The sequence below is a fragment of the Papio anubis genome, chromosome 1 (genome assembly GCF_008728515.1).
Source record: "Papio anubis isolate 15944 chromosome 1, Panubis1.0, whole genome shotgun sequence".
Taxonomy (NCBI): domain Eukaryota; kingdom Metazoa; phylum Chordata; class Mammalia; order Primates; family Cercopithecidae; genus Papio; species Papio anubis.
The window spans coordinates 40,644,997-40,665,673 of NC_044976.1; the positions used below are offsets into that span (position 1 = coordinate 40,644,997).

At 37.8% G+C, this 20,677-nt stretch overlaps 1 protein-coding gene across 7 annotated transcripts in view; it reads right to left on the minus strand.

Annotated features, from left to right (window-relative positions):
• The window catches only part of FOXJ3 (forkhead box J3), a 150,725-nt gene that overhangs the window by 122,991 nt on the left and 7,057 nt on the right, over positions 1-20,677 (minus strand). For 6 of the 7 annotated variants that reach the window (XM_009206189.3, XM_009206194.4, XM_021940131.2 and 3 more), the window contains exon 2: positions 3,088-3,148. In XM_009206189.3, the coding sequence (XP_009204453.1) occupies positions 3,088-3,131 (44 nt within the window). In that variant the 5' untranslated portion in view covers positions 3,132-3,148. Of the gene's footprint in view, positions 1-3,087; positions 3,149-15,808; positions 15,952-20,677 lie in introns of all 7 variants that reach the window. The other variant, XM_021940123.2, reaches the window with a different exon arrangement.

Genomic DNA, 20,677 nt, shown 5'->3' on the forward strand with positions numbered 1-20,677 from the left:
GAATATGATGTTGTTACAGTTACTTTTGTTGAAATGCAATTCTACCTATACTGGCAAGTAAAGTAGACCAAAGTGTCAGAGCAATCTGCTTACAATTACAGAGTATACTTAACTATCACTACAAACTATTGTGCAGTCATTTTTTAAAGGCAAATTTAGAGGGCCTTTTTCTAATTCACATTTAATATCTACTGGTATAAAAAAGGCAAGCTCTGTTTTCCCAAATTTTCTACAATAAATATGTACTACTTTGTAATCATAAAAATACAGCAAGTCTAATTTTAACAACAATTCTAACAAAGTCAGATTAAACAAGGATCCAGTATCATCCACAGAAAGTAGTACTTGTTTACCTTACCCTAAATACTTAAGGAGACTGAGGGAGTTTTAATCCATTTACTAACTACCCTCTTCCAACCAACAAATTTTTTATACTTTCCTTCTATTCACTACCTTCACTTACACATAAATTGTCCACTCCCACTCATACTTGTGCCTACAAACTCCCACCTGCCTATCCATTTTCTGATTCCCAGCCACATGACCAGTTCTTCTCCACCAACTCATTTGCTTCCTGTCTTGAGGTTAGTCACTTTCTAGATATACAGATAGTATATACATGGTAGTATATACAAGAGAGATAAGGCAAACAAGCAATGTTTTTCAGTAGGTTTGAGTTACTTTAAGACTTCTGGTTGTACTCCTATTTGGGCAGTGTAGTTTGCAGGGACCATTTCTGGTTTGGGGAAGACTCTACGGGAAGTAGACTAAAATTTATTGTGGTTATTAAGTAATCCAGTTTTTCTTCCCTTCTTCGTCTCAAAACAATACTGGCTTCCACTAAGAAAAATCGGTGACAGACAATGGTCTTCTATACACAAATCTAAGAATGGGAATCCTCTGTTTCAGACGTGGACCATACAGAATATTACAGAAATGAAAGACATACATAAGGACAATAAATATCATGACTCCGATGCCATAGGGCTTCTCAGTTTATAAATTAAATGCTAGATATACAGTTATATCCCAAACAATTCTGATTGTAGAATATTGTGCTAAGGAATTACAACACAGTGAGTAAATTGTAACATATATTACCTCTTCTCTTTCATCAAACAGAAGTTACACACATATTATTCCTAACCCAATGTCATATAAAGGCTTAACCTAAACATAAATATAGTATTCACAGAGATTTAAAATTTCAGTCAATTACCTTAATATATGAGTGTTTCAGCATTTCACACAACTAAAATATCTTAAGGAAGTCTAATCAGTAGAAAGTGGACGCTAAAGAAACAACAGTCATTTTACAAAAAAAAAAAAACTTTTCCACTGAGAAATAGGACAGTCAGCCTTGACTTGCAAAACGTCAAGTACATAAAAACTACAAAGGTAACTTCATTGTTCATTTTGTCTGTGTGTGTGTGTGTGTGTGTGTGTGTGTGTGTGTGTGTGTGTGTGTGGCATTCCGGAAAATCAGGATTGCTCTCAAGCGTAAGGATTCCTTCATTCCCAATCATGGTTCTGGCAATTTTGTAATCTCTCCTCTCTCTCCTTCTGCCCTCCAAAGCTGGGCAATTATAACCCTTCCTCATCTACGCTGCTGCAACCACAATGACCTCCTCCATTGCTCCTCAAACATACAAGGCAGCCTCCCGCCTTGGACCTTCCTGCACTCCCTCTGTGCCTCAAGAATGCTCAACTACCACTTATCCAATACATGGCTCACTCCATCATACTTTAAGATCTTCATTCAAATGTCCCCTTTTTTAGTGAAGGCTTCCCTTAGGACTGGCCTGTCTAAAATAACACATACTCCTATTATTTCCTATTCCTCTTCTCTATTTTTCTCCTTAACCCTTATCATATCACTAACAGATACTTACACTATTTTCTTTATTAACTGTTCCTCCACCAAAATGTAAATTCCATGATTACAGGATTTTTACATGTTATGCTCATTGCTATGCCCCAACATTTAGAACAGTGCCTGACAACAGTAGATGCTCAATATGCTAGATGAATAAATGATATGGCTGACTACACAACCACATGTAACTAGCAGGTCCTGCCATCAACACTTCATACTCTAAGATTTCAATTAGCAGATTAGGTTTAGATCATTTTTCACTCTGGGAACCATGACAATCCTTCAGGGGCCAATGTGAAGGTAGAACATGGAAGCCTAAGCCAGCAAAAACAGTCATATATTTATCTGTTTTGCTAATTTGACTTCACATATTAATTGATTGGCAAAACTGATCTGGTGACTTCAAAAATCTGAAACCACAGGGTCGTACACAACAAAACAGTTCCTACTTTTTACATTTCTCATGTTTTATTGTAAATTAGAGAAATCTAGATATTATATTTTTACCATCCCTTAGAAAGAAATTAAAATTAGTATCTTCAGTCTTATTTTGATTGCTACAAAGGCAATCAAAATTTACTATGTTCTAATTAAATTGAGTAGAAAGCAGATTAGCTTTTTTTTTTTGAGATGGAGTTTCGCTCTTGTTGCCCAGGCTGGAGTGCAATGGCACAATCTCAGCTGACTGCAACCTCTGCCTCCTGGGTTCAAGCGATTCTCCTGCCTCAGCCTCCCGAGTAGCTGGGATTACAGGTGTGAGCCACCACACCTGGCCAATTATTTTGTATTTTCAGTAGAGATAGGGTTTCACCATGTTGGCCAGGCTAGTCTCGAACTCCTGACCTCAGGTGATCCACCCGCCTCAGCCTCCCAAAATGCTGGGAGTACAAGTGTGAGTCACCGCACTTGGCCCAGATTAGTCTTTTTAAAAGAAACACAAAGAAGTGTTAATTATGTTGTTTCATGTACAAATTACCACCACACTATACTCAGTTCACTAAATGAAGATTAAAAGCATATCCAAATCCCATTACCACAAAAATTTCAGTAAGCAGAAATATCACTCCATTCCGCCAAATTGCACTACTTGACAAAACAAGCTACAATACTTTATTCTGAATCTCACCCTGAAATTCATTGCAATATAAGGTGACCAGTCTAACTTTTAAAATGTTGCATGTTCTAATAAAGAAAAAAAAAAGAGCACTCACCTTAATGAAGTTACAGATGGACAAGCCTGTCCATACAAACCCATCTGGCCACAAAGAGAATCTGAAAAGTAAAGAAGAGTTAGTTATCAGATGCTGCAAAGTAAATTAAATTAAACCGTAAGTCTCACTTTAGATTTACTTTAAAACACTCTCAAAACAGAAGTAAAATGCTAAAAGAATCACCCTTATCAGAACACAAACTTACATGAAAGAAAAATGCCACTGAGTCATAAGAGGGATTACACTAAGACAGACAAACATATCAGGAAGCCTACAGACATTATCAGGCGGCATAACAGAAATAGATACACTATATCTGTAACATCTAAAGAAGCTGAGATTTCATAAGATTTAACAAATGATTATGGCTATGTTATAGAGAGTGTCCAAACTGTTTTAGTAGAGTCCTAGGGATTCTAGAAAGATGCCCAAAAGCTACCAGAGTTAAGCATGCAGGTTTCAACCCCCAAATAAGTGCCCCACCACATCTATTCCTCCAGCAAAATAGTGCTACCTTTATTGGTTTTAAATATTTGACTTCACAAAGACTTCATCTAAGAAACAGTTCCACTGCTTTAAAAAAAAAACAAAAAGTAGTAGTAGTAGTAGTAGTAGTAGCAGTAATAGCAGCAGCAGCAGTAGTAAAGAGAAGCACTGAAACCGAAAGAGCTTTGAATTCAAATTCTAGGTTTTAGGTTGAAATTCTAACAGTGGCACTACTGAGACCTTAAAGAATTTATATAACTTCAATGAACCTCAGTTTCTTCATCTGTAACGTGGGGCTAATACCACCTACATAACTTTATTCAAAGGGGATTAAACTCCAAGCTTGTTGTTAGAATTAAATAAATCAACAAATGTGAAAGTGTCTATCAGCACTACTACGGAGCACATGGGAGAGTATCAGTATTTTCATTAGGCAGAAGGATGATCCACAAATGCCTAATGGTAACATAAATGCGATAAGGTAAAATGGGTTTAAGTGTATACATATGCATATACTGCACAAGTGGCAGAACTGTGAGCAACTAAAGAGAGCATGTTCAGTGTGAAGGGATCAGGGCTATTCCCAGTTCTAGTCAATTGTTGCTAGGCAGGAGCATTATACGCCCAGCATTTTAAGAACTTCCAATTTTTCAAGAGAAACCAAAAAAATCCAAAATTTTATCTGCAATCTCTTGATTTTTTATTTTAACTTTTTTTAAAAATACAGATGGGGTCTCGCTATGTTGCCCAGGCTGATCTTGAACTTCTGGGCTCAAGTGATCCTCCTGCCTCGGCCTCCCAAAGTGCTAAGCTTACAGGCATAAGTCACTGCACCTGGCCCTGATTTTCATTTCCTAAATACTATGTGGGCCAAACGGAAACTGGATTTTGCTCCAAGTCTGTAACCTTTGGTTTAAAAGGTGATTGAAGTCCCTGCATCCAATAATTATCCCACATACACTGAAGAGAGAGACAGATAAGACATTTCTATTTCTGCCAGAGTGACAGGATGGATGGCTCGATCTCATACCCACTGAAAATAACTAAAACGCTGAGTAAAATATCTTAAAATCTTTACATATAAATCAAAAACTTGACAGAAAATCAGGTATGATCAGAATCCAAAAACTAAGTGAAACAGTGGAAACTAGAAAGGTATGCAGAGTACTGATACCAGCTTTCCTTCACCTTTAGGGCAATATGCGAAGCACTATGAATTCTGGCTTGCAATTCCAAGACCTTATGGGACCCAATGTACAAGATGCAACAACGTTCAGATCTTAACCAAGAGAACTGCCAGGAAAACTGCTTTTTTAACCTTAGCACTTAGGGCTAGTGAGGGGATCCAGGACTATGACAGCACTAAGGTACAAGAGGCAGCAATGTTCAGTTCTCAACCAAGTAAACTGCCAGGAAAACTACTTTTTTAACCTCGGCACTCGGTGCTGGGAGAGGATCAGGGACTGTGACAGCAGTGCAAGGGTGTCTTCCCTGATATTTTACAACCACAAGCTGATCTTCCCCTATGGTTTTAAAAGCTTCATACCAGCCGGGCACAGTTGCTTAGGCCTGTAATCCCAGCACTTTGGGAGGCCGAGGCAGCCGGATCACCTGAGGTCAGGAGTTTGAGACCAGCCTGACCAATATGATGAAACCTCCGTCTATACTAAAAATACAAAAAACTTAGCCAGGCATGGCGGCATGTGCCTGTAATCCCAGCTACTTGGGAGGCTGAGACAGAAGAATCGCTTGAAGCTGGGAGGCAGAGGTTGCAGTGAGCCAACATCACGCCACTGCACTCCAGCCTAGGCAATAAGAGCAAAACTCCGTCTCAGGGAAGAAAAAAAAAAAAAAGCTTCATACCTAGAATTTTGTTTAGGGTAGCCCTAGGATGGTTGTATCTCCCACCTAATCTTGATAGAAGCAAATGTACATTCTCTCTGGAGGAAATCACCTTTGATCTAAGCCTGGAAAAATTCCCACAGGTAAGATCTCAAAATAACTGTATTCATAATTAAAAATCACAAAACCCAGAAGGAAATCAGCCACTCATAGCAAAATACAGCAAAAACATCAGTTAGCACAATAAAACCACAAGGAATTCAGATATAAAAATTACTAGACATCCTTGGGACCAGAGTCCGGCGTGGACAGCCCCTCATCCTGGGAAATGGGGTGTGGCTGAAAAGGCAGCCTTCCCCTCAGCTGTCATGGAACACACTTTCGTGGGGAACCTGGCGCTAAACCACTCACAGATGACCTGCTTCTGGGTCAGGGTTTTGTACATAGCACAGCAGATTAAAAAAAAAAAAAATTACTAGACATCCTTTTCTAGTGTTTTACTGTATGCGTGATCTACCTAGTCTTGTATTTTAGTTGCCTATATGTAGATAGATCTCAAATCTTCATCTCTATAGATCTCAAATCTTCATCTCTAGCAGAGATCAATCTCCTGATCTCCAAACAAATATCTAACATTCTGTCCTGGAAATCCCAAATTTACCATGTTTAAAACTGAATTCATCATCTTCTCTTAATATACTTCCTTCCTGGATAAAATGGCACAGCCTTTTGAATGGCTTTCAGGTTTCTAGTTTAACTCTTTACTGTTCGTTAGAGCAGACTAATTTTTTTCCAACTCTTAGTCTCTATGAGGAATTACTTCAGTAAACACTCCTGGCCTCTTAGCCCATTCCTCTCCAAAGAGGTAAATTGGTTAGTACATAGAGCTAACTTAACAAAAGAACTGAGTGCCAGGGACTCAGACTCTTTTCATTTTTTTGAGATGGAGTTTTCACTCTTGTTGCCCAGGCTGGAGTGCAATGGCGCCAACTCGGCTCACTGCAACCTCCGCCTCCTGGGTTCAAGCAATCCTCCTGTCTCAGCCTCTCAAGTAGATGGGATTACAGGCCTGTACCACCATGCCTGGCTACTTTTTTGTATTTAGTAGACGGGGTTTCACCATGTTGGTCAGGCTGGTCTTGAACTGCTGACCTCAGGTGATCCACCTGCCTCGGCTGGGATCCCAAAGTGCTGGGATTACAGGCTTGAGCCACCACGCCCAGTCCTCAGTCTCTGTCCTCCCTCTCCATCCAGGATTCTACAAGGCAATGATCTGAGTGTGTCCACTCTGCTGACCCAAACATCCTCTAGGGTGAACTGTCCCATTGACAGATGGGGATGAGGGCCTGCAGAAAGTCAGCCAACTCATTTGGCTCTCAAACCTAAGTCACGTTCTACAATACAGGTTTTATCAAAAACAAAGGCAACTCCTTTGAAAGTTAAACACAGAGTTACCATAAACCCCAGCAATTACGGGCATATATATCTCCAAGAGAATTTAAATGTTCCTACAAAACCATGCACACAAATGATTGGTTGCACACAAACGTGCAGCATTACTCATAAAGCCAAAAAGTGAAAATAACCCAAATGCTTGTCAACTAATGAACGGATAAACAAAATATGGTTTATCTAAGTAATAACCATGTAAGACACAATGCAACTTCATTCAGCCATAAAAAGGAATGAAGTACTTTTACATGCTACAACATAGATGAACCTTGAAAGCCTTATGCTAAGAGAAAAAGACACAAAAGACCACATGCTGTATGCTTCCATTTATATAAAATGTCCAGAATAGGCAAATCTATAGAAATGAAAAGTAGACTGGTGGTTGCCAGGAGATGGGGGAAGAGAGGGAGATTGCACATGGGAAGTCACTGCTAGGAGGTTTCTTTTTAGAGTGATGAAAATGGCCTAATTGATAGTGGTAATGGTTGCACAATCTTGTGAATATATTAAAAACTACTGAATTGTACACTTTAAAATGGTGAACTTCACAGTATGTGATTTTTACCTGAATAAAAAGCTAATTTTTTTAAAGGTACTGTCTTGCTTCTTCATCTGTAGGTTCTTATTTCTCAGTCAGTTCAAAACTCAGGCAAGGGAAAATGATCTCATATACTGAATTGTCCAAACATCAACACCCTTAGTACCTCCAATAAGTTACCATTTACTACCAAATTCTAACTTCTAATTATCTTTCTAATCTGCTCTAGCTTCAATGCCTTAGTCCCAGTGTTATTCATTTTTCCTCTAGATCACTGTCCTTAAATGACATCCTGAACCCTAGGCTTATTGACTGAAAGAACAAACATATACCAGTCTTCTCCCTACCCAAGCAACTGAACAACCAACAGGAAATCTCACAAAAGAAGACTAAGGTTCACACTGAAGTCAGGAAATTTCGAAGTCCTCCAAGTCACAAACAAATCTCTGTGGCATCAAGTATAGTTGAACAATGATATTAACTCATTCAATTACATCCATATTTACATGGTTTTATTTGGTGCCAACAGCATAAATCTCCAAATCTTTTGAAAACTAATATGTATCAAGAAAGAGTAGAATGTCACAACCAGAATATGAGTACTAAAAGCCAGGCATTAGCTAATGAATATGCTGCAATATAAGCTATTTACTGTATTATATTCCATTACCAATAGAAAAGCATGGAATTCCTTTTAACATAAGCAGTATTCAAGTGTACATTAAACTGAGTTACAAACTATCCACATTTAGGAAGAAGCCATCACAACACACTAACAGCTGTATAATAACATATTATTTGGGGGCATGGAGTGAAATAGAACTAAGTGTTTTGAAAAAGCTCTGAATACGTTCTTTTTGTTTTTAAGAGATAGGGTCTTGCTTTGTTGCCCAGGCTGGAGTACAGTGGCCAGATGAAAGATCACTGCAGCCTCGAACTTCTGGGCTCAAGCAATCCTCTTGCCTCAGCCTCCCTAGTATCTGGGACCACAGGTGCACACCACTGCATTGGGCTAATTTTTTTTATTTTTTATGTTTTGTAAAAATAAGGTCTTGCTGTGTTGTCCAGGCTGATGTCAAACTTCTGGCCTCAAACGATCCTCCCACCTCAGCCTCCCAAAGCACTGGGATTACAGGCATGAGTGATCACACCCAGCCCGAAATACTTATGAGCTCTCTCCCCTTTCCCACCTACACAGAAATGTAACGCTTTATAATTTACAAAAAACTTACTACCATTCTTGACCTTGCGGCTGAAGACTCAAGACTGGAATCCCAACTATTGACAATTACTGTGTGACCTTGGATATGTTAACTTCCCTAAGGCTTAATTTCCTCCTTCATAAGAAAGGAAAAATGCAGTAAATGCCTCAGTTACTATGACAGTAGTTTGAATGAAAGCATCAGCGTAACACCAGACAAAGGTAATAATTAAACATTTGTTAAAACTATTACACTCAGGAATGGAAAACCAAACGTTATATGTTCTCAAAAGTGGGAGCTATGAGGATGCAAAGGAGTAAGAATGATATAATGGACTTTGGGGACTCAGGGGAAAGGGTGGGAGTGGAGTGAAGGATAAAAGACTACACATTGGGTACAGTGTACACTGCTTGGGTGATGGGTGTGCCAAAATCTCAGAAATCACCACTAAAGAACTCATTCATGTAACTAAGCACCACTTGTCCCCAAAAACCTACCGAGATAAAAAAAATAAAAATTCATTTATTTTATTTATTTAAAAAAACTGTTACAGCTCTAGAGACCAAGAAGCTATTCCATTTTTTTTTTACTTCTGAATTCAGCCCTATCTTTCCAAAAGACTTGAAAGTATAAAATTCGCTAACATCCATGAAAAAACAAACCCTTTGATTGAAGAAACTTGACTGAACATTGTAGATTATTATACCATTAGTCACAGGTAATCATTAAAGCAGTCGCAGAAATAACCTGTATCCTAATCAACCCAAATAGAAGAAATGTGCCAGAGGGAAGAGTAAAGGGAAAAGAATCCTGATGAGTGAGAAGCAATCAGCTGTTCATCCCAGCTCCTCTAGCTAAACCTGAAGGCAGTGGTACAGCTTGAGCTAAGAAGTCATCTGCTTTCAGAGAGCAATTAAAATCATGAGGATCTTCAATCAGAAGTGAGGCCACACAGATAATTAAGACAAACGATTAAAAAAAAAAAAAAAACTTGAGGAAGTTGGACTGCAGATAGCAGCAAGTGATTTAAGAGGGAGAAAGGCAATAGTGTTCAGTGTAGATCAGGAAGGATAAAAACTGAAAAGAGAATACTGGCTTTTAATAGAAGATAATAATACTACATTGGGTGAGTTTTGTGGAATAGTGAAGGCAAAAATTAGCACGGATAGGGGTTAAGATTCAGGAGTGAAAGAAAAATAAAAGTTTAGCTACAAATTGTATTAAATTAAGTAGAAAGTGTAATAACAGAAGTTATAGATTAAGAATTCAGGAATGGTAAAGAATGTTAGAACTTTCATCACATTATCTCTATTACCCTATTTTAATCTTCATAAATAGAAACAGAAAACAGAAAAGCTTGTCACCATCTGATATGATTTTCTCCCCCATCAGAATGTGAGCTCCATATTTCATTCTCTGTTATATTCCCAAAACCTAGTATAAAGCCAGCATTCATATTTTTTCAGTGAATGAATAAACCAGATTCTTCAAAAGTTGGGGGGAAAAAAGAAACTTTACTTAATACAGTCTTTTGTATCCAGCACTTTTCTCTACTTCTAAGCAATTTAGGACCAGTCTGCAGTTAGAAGATGAAGTTAGGTATCCAGAATATATAAATCTTACAACTCAATAACGAGAAGATTAATAATCCAATTTAATAATCGGCAAGAATCTGAACACACATTTCTACAAAGAAGATATATGAATGTCCAATAAATACATGAAAAGATGTTCAGAATAATTAATCACTAGGGAAATAAATTTTTTTTTTTTTTTTTTTTTTTTTTTTTTTTTTTTTGGAGACGGAGTTTTGCTCTTGTCACCCAGACTGGAGTGCAGTAGCTGAACTCGGCTCACTGCAGCCTCCAACTCCCGTGTTCAAGTGATTCTCCTGCCTCAGCCTCCCAAGTAGCTGGGATTACAGGCATGTGCCACCATGCTCAGCTAATTTTTTTTGTATTTTTAGTAGAGACAGGGTTTCACCATGTTGGTTAAGCTGGTCTCAAACTCCTGATATAAGGTGATCCGCCCACCTCGGCCTCCCAAAGTGCTGAGATTACAGGTGGGAGCCACTGCACCCAGCCGGGAAATATAAATTAAAACAAGACACCACTTCATACCCACTAGGATGGCTATAATCAAAAAGACACAAAATAACAAGTGTTGCAAAGATATGAAGAAATTCAAACTTTCATGCATTGCTAGTACAAGTGTAAAATAGTGTTGCTACTTTGGGAAAGTTTGGCAGTTCATCAAAAAGTCAGACATTAAGAGTTACCATATGACCCAGAAATTCTGTACCCAAGAAATGAAAACATACATTCACACAAAAATCTGTATAAGAATGTTCACAGCAGTATTAAATCACAATAGCAAAAAAATGAAAATAGGCCGGGTGCAGTAGCTCACACCTGTAATCCCAGCACTGTGGGAGGCCAAGGCAGGCAAATCTCTTGAGCCCAGAATTCAAGATCAGTCTGGGCAACACGGCAAGATCCCATCTCTACAAAAAACACAAAATTTAGCTAGGCACTGTGGATTGTGCCTGTAGTTCTGGCTACTCAGGAGGCTGAGGTGGAAGGATCAATTGAGCCCAAGAGGTGGAGGCTGCAGTGAGCTGTGATCATGTCACTGCTTTCCAGCTCAGCGACAAAGCAAGACCCTGTTTTGTTTTGTTTTGTTAAAAACATCGAAATAATCCAAATGCCCATCAACTGATGAATGGATACGTTATATCCACATAACGGAATACTGTTTTGACAATAAAAAGGAATAAATATTATAACATGTATAACCCTTAACAACATTATGCTAAGTGAAAGAAACCAGTCATAAAAGATTACGTATTGTAAGATTCCATTTACATCAAACATCCAAAATAGGCAATGTTAGTAATTAGATAGCAGTTTCTTAGGGTTAGCAGTAAGAGAAAAAGTAAATGGAGAATAGGGACTGACTGCTATGAGGTATGGGGTTTCTTTGCAAGGGAGGAGAAAAACATTCTAAAATTAGACTGTAGCAATGGTTGCACAACCTTGTGAATACACTAAAAAACACTGAATTTTACACTTTAACTAGGTGAACTGGATGGTTTGTGAATTATATCTCAACAAAGCTGTTAGGAAAAAAAAATAAGTTCAGAACCACCACACACAAATGTTTTTATTCCTGCTTCCTGCTGCTTCTCTCACTAGTGCCACAGGATCCATTCCCAAACCCCACAGCTGGAAGAGCAAAGGGAGAGTAAAACTAACTACCTCACCAGAAAACAACTCTAGAAAAAACAATTACTTACACATCTATAACCCCATGAACCATTCAATAGTTTTCTGGTGGCCTCCACTATTTTCAAACCATACTGTTTATTCACTAAACACATTTAATGAAGATACATGTACGGCCAATAAAAAAGTTTCATACACCTGAAAAAATTATCAAGGAAACTACTAATATCTACAAATCGACTACTTAGGCTATACCCCCCTCTTCTCCTAAAACAAGACCAGGGCCAGGAGGAGACTAACAGAATATGAAAAAAATTAGCTTTGGCTTTTAAAGACTGTTTTAACAGTAGGAAGTATACGTAACTGCCTCTTTTCCTCCGTATTTTAGGACTAGTGTCAATAAAACAGGTGGTGAGTGTGGGGAAGGGGGGCTTCCTGGCCAAACATCACACAGCTATAACTTCTTCCAAACCCCAAACCTTACTTCCTGCAATTTATGTAAACAGATCACAGGCCACCCTCTTCAAACTAAATCATAACCCAAGCAAATAGCACAAGATTCTATTTCTGGGTCTGTCATTAACTCACTAGATAATCCTGAGGCTTCAGTCTCTCTACTTTGCTCAAAAACTTAACTACCTCATATCTGGTCCCAAAATCTTATCATGTGGTCTAATGAAGACTTTCCCAATTTACAGATTTATTTTTACTGAGAACCTGACAAAGGTATATGAAATTAGATCACATTGTATGTTTAAATACTGAAATTATATGGTATATGAAATTAGATCACATTATATGTTTAAAGGTATATGAAATTAGATATATGAAATCAGAGGTATATGAAATTATATCACATTATATGTTTAAAGGTACATGAAATTAGATCACATTATATGTTTAAACCACCTTTATTGAATAAACACGAAATATGAAAAATCCAAAAGATTATCCACTAAAAAAATGTTGAACTCTTACATTTTAAGCAACATTTAAAGGTATTCACTAAACAAAGATAGAATAAGCTTTTGGAGGGCTAAAGGCTATGAGGCTTTAAATTTGAGCTCAGTTATATTTAGAAAACCAAGATGCCACTTCTCTGGATCCTGTATCTTTATCTTGGGCATTTGATTCATGTGCTTTGCCTGGTGTAATTCAAAGCAACAGATCCTACCCATGTTGCTGAAAATTCCACTGAACCTAACAGAACTTACTAGCTGTCAGAGGAATAAAATGCTGTACTGAAACTGAAAAGATAGGAAGCCATGAAGTCTCCACTGCCAGAGATGTTTAACAAAATAAAAATTACCTGCCTTGTTCCCAAAGTCAGTAAACAAACCACTACTGACTTTATGATCATTTCTATCCCATTCCTGGAAATCCTGATTTAGGTGAAACTTGGGAAATCTAGTAATTAAAAGTTATCTCAGGTGATTCTGATGTAGTCTGATTACTGGTTTAGGACAAGGGTAGCAGAAAGGTTTCATATCATTTGTCAATAATGCTCAATAGGTAGCAGCTGCCTTAAGTGCTACAAAGAGAAAATAATATCTAAACACAACCAGAAATTAGTAGTCTGCCAAGGACATGGTGATGGGGAATCGGTAACATGCAAATCATTTATCTGTCATCCCTGATTCAGTTAGACCACTGAATGGACGGTTTGCTAGGAGATTTTTGAGGTAAGAAGACATCCAGGTCTGGATTATTTACTTTTAACTGGCAGAAGCTCCAGCTGACTCTAGAAAGGTAGGAAACAGAAGAACAGAACTGGTATATGTACCAGGACTCTTCAAAAGTACTTATTAAGCACCCAGTATTATAAAGAAAAAGAAGACAGTATGACTTTTGCTCTCCAGATGTTTATAATCTTGTTGGAGAAATGAAAATTCTACACAACATAAAGATGGGTTTTTAAAATAAAGCAAATAAAAATATTTTTGTGCCACTTTGGATAATAGTGGGAGCCAGTGGAAGAATTGAGTGACAGGCCAAAAACAGTCAAGTATGAACTGACTCAAGAGGAAACCAAATGTGGGTTCTTGATCAGTACATGATTAAAGAGATGTATGAAGAAGATTCCACTGTCATCATTTTCCAGGAAAAAAAAAATGGGAGACTTTATCATCAAGGCATGATGTATTGGAGGACAAATAATCCACTTCATGTTGTTTCTGTAGGCATCTGTCCCTATCACTGGAATGCTGGCTCCTAGCGGGCCATGTACACATCGAATTAACTTTTTATCTCCCATAATACCTAGGACATGTTCTACACATAATACTCCAAAATGATTGAATTGTCATAAAAGAAGAAAAAATCTAGCAGATATTTCAAAAGGAACAGAATTTGGTACAGATAAGAGACGTGAAGGGCCAAAGGAGTCAAATTATCCAAAAGGGGGGAGAGTGGGAAGTGGCTATTGTTCAGTTAAAGGAGATTTAAGAAATATAACAACCAAATGCAGTGTATATACCTTATCTGGATCTTGAGTCAACTAAAAACCAACTGTAAAGAGATGTTTTTAAAGAATCAGGACATTTTATTATGAACTAGATATTAGATGACACCTAAAAATATTGTCTATTGTCTACTGTACCATCAGATACAATGATGGCATGGGTTACATAATATCCACATTTTCTTAGAGATGCATACTGACGTAGGGATGAAAAGACAGTGTCTATGATTTTCTTTGAAATACTTAAAAAAGAAAAAAAGATATTTGAGGCATATGTGGCACCTATCTTAATTTGATGAATCTCAATGACGGGTAAAGGGGGGTTCTTCATATTTTATATACTTCTGAATATACTCAAAAGGGCAGTTGGACTAAACTTGTTTGGTGTTAGTTGCTCAACAATAGCAATAGATAATTAATTATTTTTCTTTCTCAGATTTCAGGAAGCTAAGGATGACTAGTACTTCTGAGAAAACAGCCTAGACTCAATCAGAAGAAAATGGGCATTCGTTAGTTAGCTCTACTAATAGGAAATCTCTCTGAATCTACTCAAAGAACTTCTTGTAAATTAAGATGAGAACTGAATATGAGCCAAGAGAGTGACTCAGCTGCTAAAAAGAAACAAAATGCAATCTTAGGCTTCATCAGAAGAACAGTATCCAGAAAAGGAGTGTAACAGTACCATGTACTCCTCACTAGCTAGTTCACAACTGGAGTATTGTATTCTGGGGGTTTTTTGTTTTGTTTTAATATAGAATTTAAAAATTATCACCTATGGAGGGAAACGTGTTCTGTTTTGAGCACCACATTTTAAGAACACTTACAGGACAGAATCCTTGGAAGGAGGGATATCAAACTAGTGAGGGATCAGAAACCAAATGTCAAGTGTATAATGACTGAAGAAACTGGGTGTGCAAGTGTATAATGACTGAAGAAACTGGGTGTGTTTAGCTTGGAAAAGAAAACACTTTCTAGCCTTCCACCTCACCTCTACCATACAGACCAGTGTGTAATATTTTCCAGAGGATTTCAAGAGTTGTTAATGCACACTCCATAATTACAGAAGATTGAGATAAACACTTTCTTTCCTCTAAATGACTTAGAGTGTTCAATATCCTAAAATGCTTTAATGTCCATGAAAATGATGATCAGTATTTCTCAAATAGGACCATTCCTTCATTCATTTAACAAATATTTATTAAGCACCAATTATTAGCCAACCACTCCTCCAGGTGCTTGGGATACAACAATGAACAGTTTTAATCTCCTGGAGGATAGGCTGGGGAACAACCAAGCTGGGTCTCTATTCCTCTAACTCGCATTGTGCTTCCTCATTTCTAAGTCTTTGACTATGCTCTCAGCCTTGAATGCTCCATGTCTAATCTTAATCCAAACACTATCTCATCCACGAAGCTTTTTTCATCATCATAAGCAAAAACACTCCCTCTTCTCAGTAAACCCATAGCTCTTAGTATCTGTACCCATTTCTTGCTAACAGACTATGCCTCTTAATTACCTTTGGATCTCTCACAATATCCCGGACAGTGTCTTGCATGCACAGGTACTCAAGAGATATATGCTGAACAATCACCTTCAAATAATTGAAGGATTATCTTGTGAAAGAAGGCAGACTAGGTCTCTACTGTTCCACAGGAAGAACTAAGAAAAAGAGATAACATTAGATGCAAATTCTGCCTCAATTACAACTAACAACAAACAGGTTACCTTACAGCTATGAGTGACCAAAGGTGTTCTAAAAGGCCAAATGACTATATATCAAGTGTTTTAGCAATCTATTTCACTAATCTCAATGATTAACTCTTAAAATTCTAGGAACCACTATATATATATAAAAACACATAATATATAGTGTATTATATATTCTATATAATATATATTATATATTGTGTACATTATAGTGCATATATAGTATATAGTGTATATACAGTGTATATATAGTATATATAGTGTGTATATATCACTGTATTAGACAAAACTATCTGTAGTAATACTAAAATTCTTAAAATTAAGTTTAAACACGCAACATCTTTTATTAGTACAGTGATGCATCGCTTAACAACAGGGATACTTTCTAAGAAACGTGTTGTTAGGCGATTTCATCGTTGTACAAACGTCAGAGTGTACTCCCACAAACCTGGATGGTAGAGCCTACTACACACCTAGGTTACACGATACAGCCTATTGCTCCTAGTTTACAAGCTTGAATGGCATGTTACTGCACTGAATATGCTAGGCAACTGGAATACAAAAGTATTTGTGTATCTAAACACAGAAAAGGTACAGTAAAAATACTGTATAAAAGATGGTATGCCTGTATAGGACACTTATAATGAATGGAGCTTGCAGGACTGGCAATTGCTCAGAGTGAGTGATGAGTGACTGTGAAGGCCTGGGACATTACTGTACACTACTGTAGACACTGTACACATAGACTACCCTAAATTTATTTTTTTAATTACACTACAAGATTGTGACGGCTTTGAGGTCACTAGGCAATAGAAATTTTTCAGCTCCATTATAACCTTATGGGACCACCACTGAATATACATATATGTGCCCCACAGTTGACCAAAACGTCATTATGTGGCACATGACTGTATAATGGCTATATAATAATGCCTATCATGTATCACGCACAACGTTAAGAACAGACGATAAGAGACAAAAAGACACTGTCTCTATCCTGGAAGAATCAATACAATGTTGTTTGCTTATGTTCCCAAAGCAAACCTGATATAAATCTGAATGCCCAGGTCATCTACCTGAGTAACAAATGCTCCTTAGATGAGGAAATTCCTTAGATTTTCAATATTTTGCAATCAGAGAAATAACTATGAAGCCATCAGTTTCCCTTAAAGTAATCTATTCACATCCCTAAATCCATTAAGTTCTTTGAACTAGCTACTCATTCTGCCTTTCTAGTCAAAAAGTAGAAAACAGAAGAAATCACAGGATACTTCCAGATGCCAAGGACATCTCTGATTTTTCTCCCAAACTAAAAGCTGTAGTCTTTGCTGGCAGGGACCCTGCCTTAGTCGTGTCCCCAGTATTTAGCAGTGCCCAGAACACAGCAAAAGAGTGAACAAATGAGCAAGCGAATGAGTAAGAGACATGAATGAGTCCAATGTACATGGATGAAAAACAGTACCTTAAAGAAGCTCTAACCATTTGTTTTTTTATTAGAAATCTGCCAAGGAATGGAAGCATACAAGTGGATCCTTAAGTTAGTTTTCAGGATTTAAATTGGAGTGCTATTTCTAGGTCATTTATTGATAAACAACTACTGTAAGTAAACTTAAGGTCCTGTTTGCTTCTAGGGGACTAAAATTAATTTCTCGATCAGCAGAGCTAAATGACCAAATTAGAATGCAAAGAAAAACCCAAACCACTTAATACACTCACAACTTGACCCATAAGATAATCAATAACTTATCAAACTGATTTGTTAACAAACTGCATAGAAAGCAAAACAACTTCATAGCATCAAGTGTTTAAACTGCTCTTCAAAAGTCGTAAAATCAGGCCTGGCACTGTGGCTTACACCTGTAATCCCAGCACTTTGCGAGGCAGATCACATGAGGTCTGGAGTTCCAGACGAGCCTGGCCAACATGGTGAAACCCTGTCTGACTAAAAATACAAAAATCAGCCAGGCGTGATGGCGGGTGCCTGTAATCCCAGCTACTTGGGAGGCTGAGGCAGGAGAATCGCTTGAATCCACGAGGTTGAGGTTGCAATGAGAGAAATCACACCACTGCACTCTAGCCTGGGAGACGGAGTGAGACTCCATCTCAAAAAAAAAGTCCGAAGATCCACGTTTTTCCAAATTCTCACTTGAACCATAAAAATCAAACTGTATAGGTTTTCCTTGAGTACAAAAATGATACATGGTCACTGCAGAGAGCTTAGAAAATATATACAGGTTCAAAGAAGAAAATTTAAATTACCCATTACGATGCATTCTCTCCCAGTCTTTTTTTCTATGCAGATATAACTTCTTTATATACTGTTACTCTTCCTAACCACCAGGCAACAGACAACACATCTCCCACTGTGGCAGTAACCTAGGCATCCTTAGTAGAATCATGTTCCAGGGATACTTTCTCAGTGTCTAAATTTTACAGATGTGTACTTACATAAAACAAGACCAATCTGCTATTGAGTAACCCTTTAAAGTTTCCCTTAACTCCTGAATTCTACAAAGACAAAGAATGCAGATTCAAGTAAAAATGCTCCAATGACTAGAAATGGACCTAAATTTAACAAGGGAAGAAACTGCTCCCATTGGTTTTATGTATCCTAAGTCTGATATTATCATATGTTCTGCTCCAAGTAGGCCAGGTCCTTTGTGGTCTATAACCTTCCATTTTTACCTCAAAAATCCAGAGTAAGTTCCTCCCCAAAACTTTGTCAGTTTTATACTAAGAGTATGAAACAAGGAGAATGCAGGGTCTGAGTTCCAGTGTCTGCTCCACTACTAAATAATTGAGTGGCACTGAATCCTAGCTTCTATCTCATTTTCTCCATTTGTCAATAGGAATATCACTATTAACACATATCACAAGGCTGTTATAAGGCTCCAAAATCCAACAGATCAAACACTTTTGAAAAAATATTCTTCAAATGTAAGGTGGAAATCTTTTGAAAATACACATCCCCTATAATAATATAAAACACAACTTCCTCTGATATACAAAGGTGCCATTTCTGACGTTGATGGCTACCCACGTATACAAAGTGGGACGATACCATCAACAGTTCTGTACACAGGGTAGACAAATAAAGTGTCATAGACTCACAGACTCAACTACCCTAGCAGAAAGAGACACCATGTATCATTCACCTCCTGCCATGACAGTCTGCTCCATCTTCATTCAGAAAGGTCAACCTGACCCTGATTGCTGCATGTTTGACCGTTGTGCCTGTAATTACCCAAAATTTCATGGCCAAGCCACAGAAACTTTTTAAAGTTAACTTTAATAATTTAATAAGCACCCATGTACCCATCAGCCAAAATCTAGAATCTTTATGATAACCTACTTCCATCATATTGCAATCCCCTCTTTCTGTAAGCAAACAAAATTTGCAACAGTCAGTGAGTTCTAGCAGTCTTTCCTTTGTTATCCATTCCTCTCACAAATCTGTTTCAACACAATAGTCCTAATTAGAAACAAGGGCTATTGATGGTGTCAAAGGTCAGGCCCCAATCTTAAAAAAAAAAGATGATTCCAATTTACAAGGTTTTTAATAAGGTCACACTGGCACCATACTCTACCAATCAATCAGAAGATCAATCTTATTTCCTTAGTAACCACTATACCACTGAGGAGGACTCTAGGTAGGAGAATTCCATTAGAACTTTTTGTTTTATACTCCAGGTGAAAACTGACTGAAAGTCAGTTTACTGGGTATAGTCTCCTTGACACAGGCTCATCCTAGAATAGCTGGCCAACTCTATGGAATCCAGACTCTCTACATTGATTTGAAAACAATGAAAAACAGAGATCATGCAGTTTCTGGAGAGACTCTCTAAAAAATCCCACCCAGGACGGGCCTGGTGGCTCACGCCTGTAATCCTAGCACTTTGGGAGACCAAGAAGGGAGGAAGAGGCCAAGAGTTCAAGACCAGCCTAGGGAGCCAGTACAGTCAGATTTTGTCTGAATTAAAGATAAAAAATAAATTAGCCAGGTGTGGTGGTATGCACCTCTAGTCCCAGCCACTTGGGGAGCTAAAGGCAGATTACTTGAGCCCAGCAGTTGGAGGTTGCAATGAGCTCTCATGGAGCCACTATACTCCAGCCTGGGTGACACAGCGAGATCCTGTCTCAAAAAAATAAAATTTCCTGCCCAAAGACCCAGTCATCTTCAAATTGTTAGCATTCAATTCAGAACAGAGTTCTCTAAGCCTATGTTCTAAAAACAGTTCCTCTATTGCACCCTAAGTTTGAGGCCCACTCTACATATATGAGTCTTGTTACAGACTATTTCATCAATTGATGATGGGAAACAAGTCAGACAGTGTGGTATTAATGTAGGTCCAATTATATCAAAATCAAATCGCTTTAGATTCATGGTAAAAATTCTTAGAGCAACCAAGTGGCTTAGTAATTATTAGAAACTAGGCCTTTATTAATAGTCTCAAAGTCAGAGCTCTTATTTAATATGGTCCTAATTATCTCATATCACATATTCATACTTATCCTTTTTTTATTATTATTTTATTTTGAGACAACGTCTCACTCCCTTGCCCAGACTGGAGTGCAGTGGCAGGATCTCGGCTCAGCCTCCTAGGTTCAAGCGATTCTCCTGCCTCAGCCTCCCAAACAGCTGGGATTACAGGCACCCACAACCATGCCCAGCTGATTT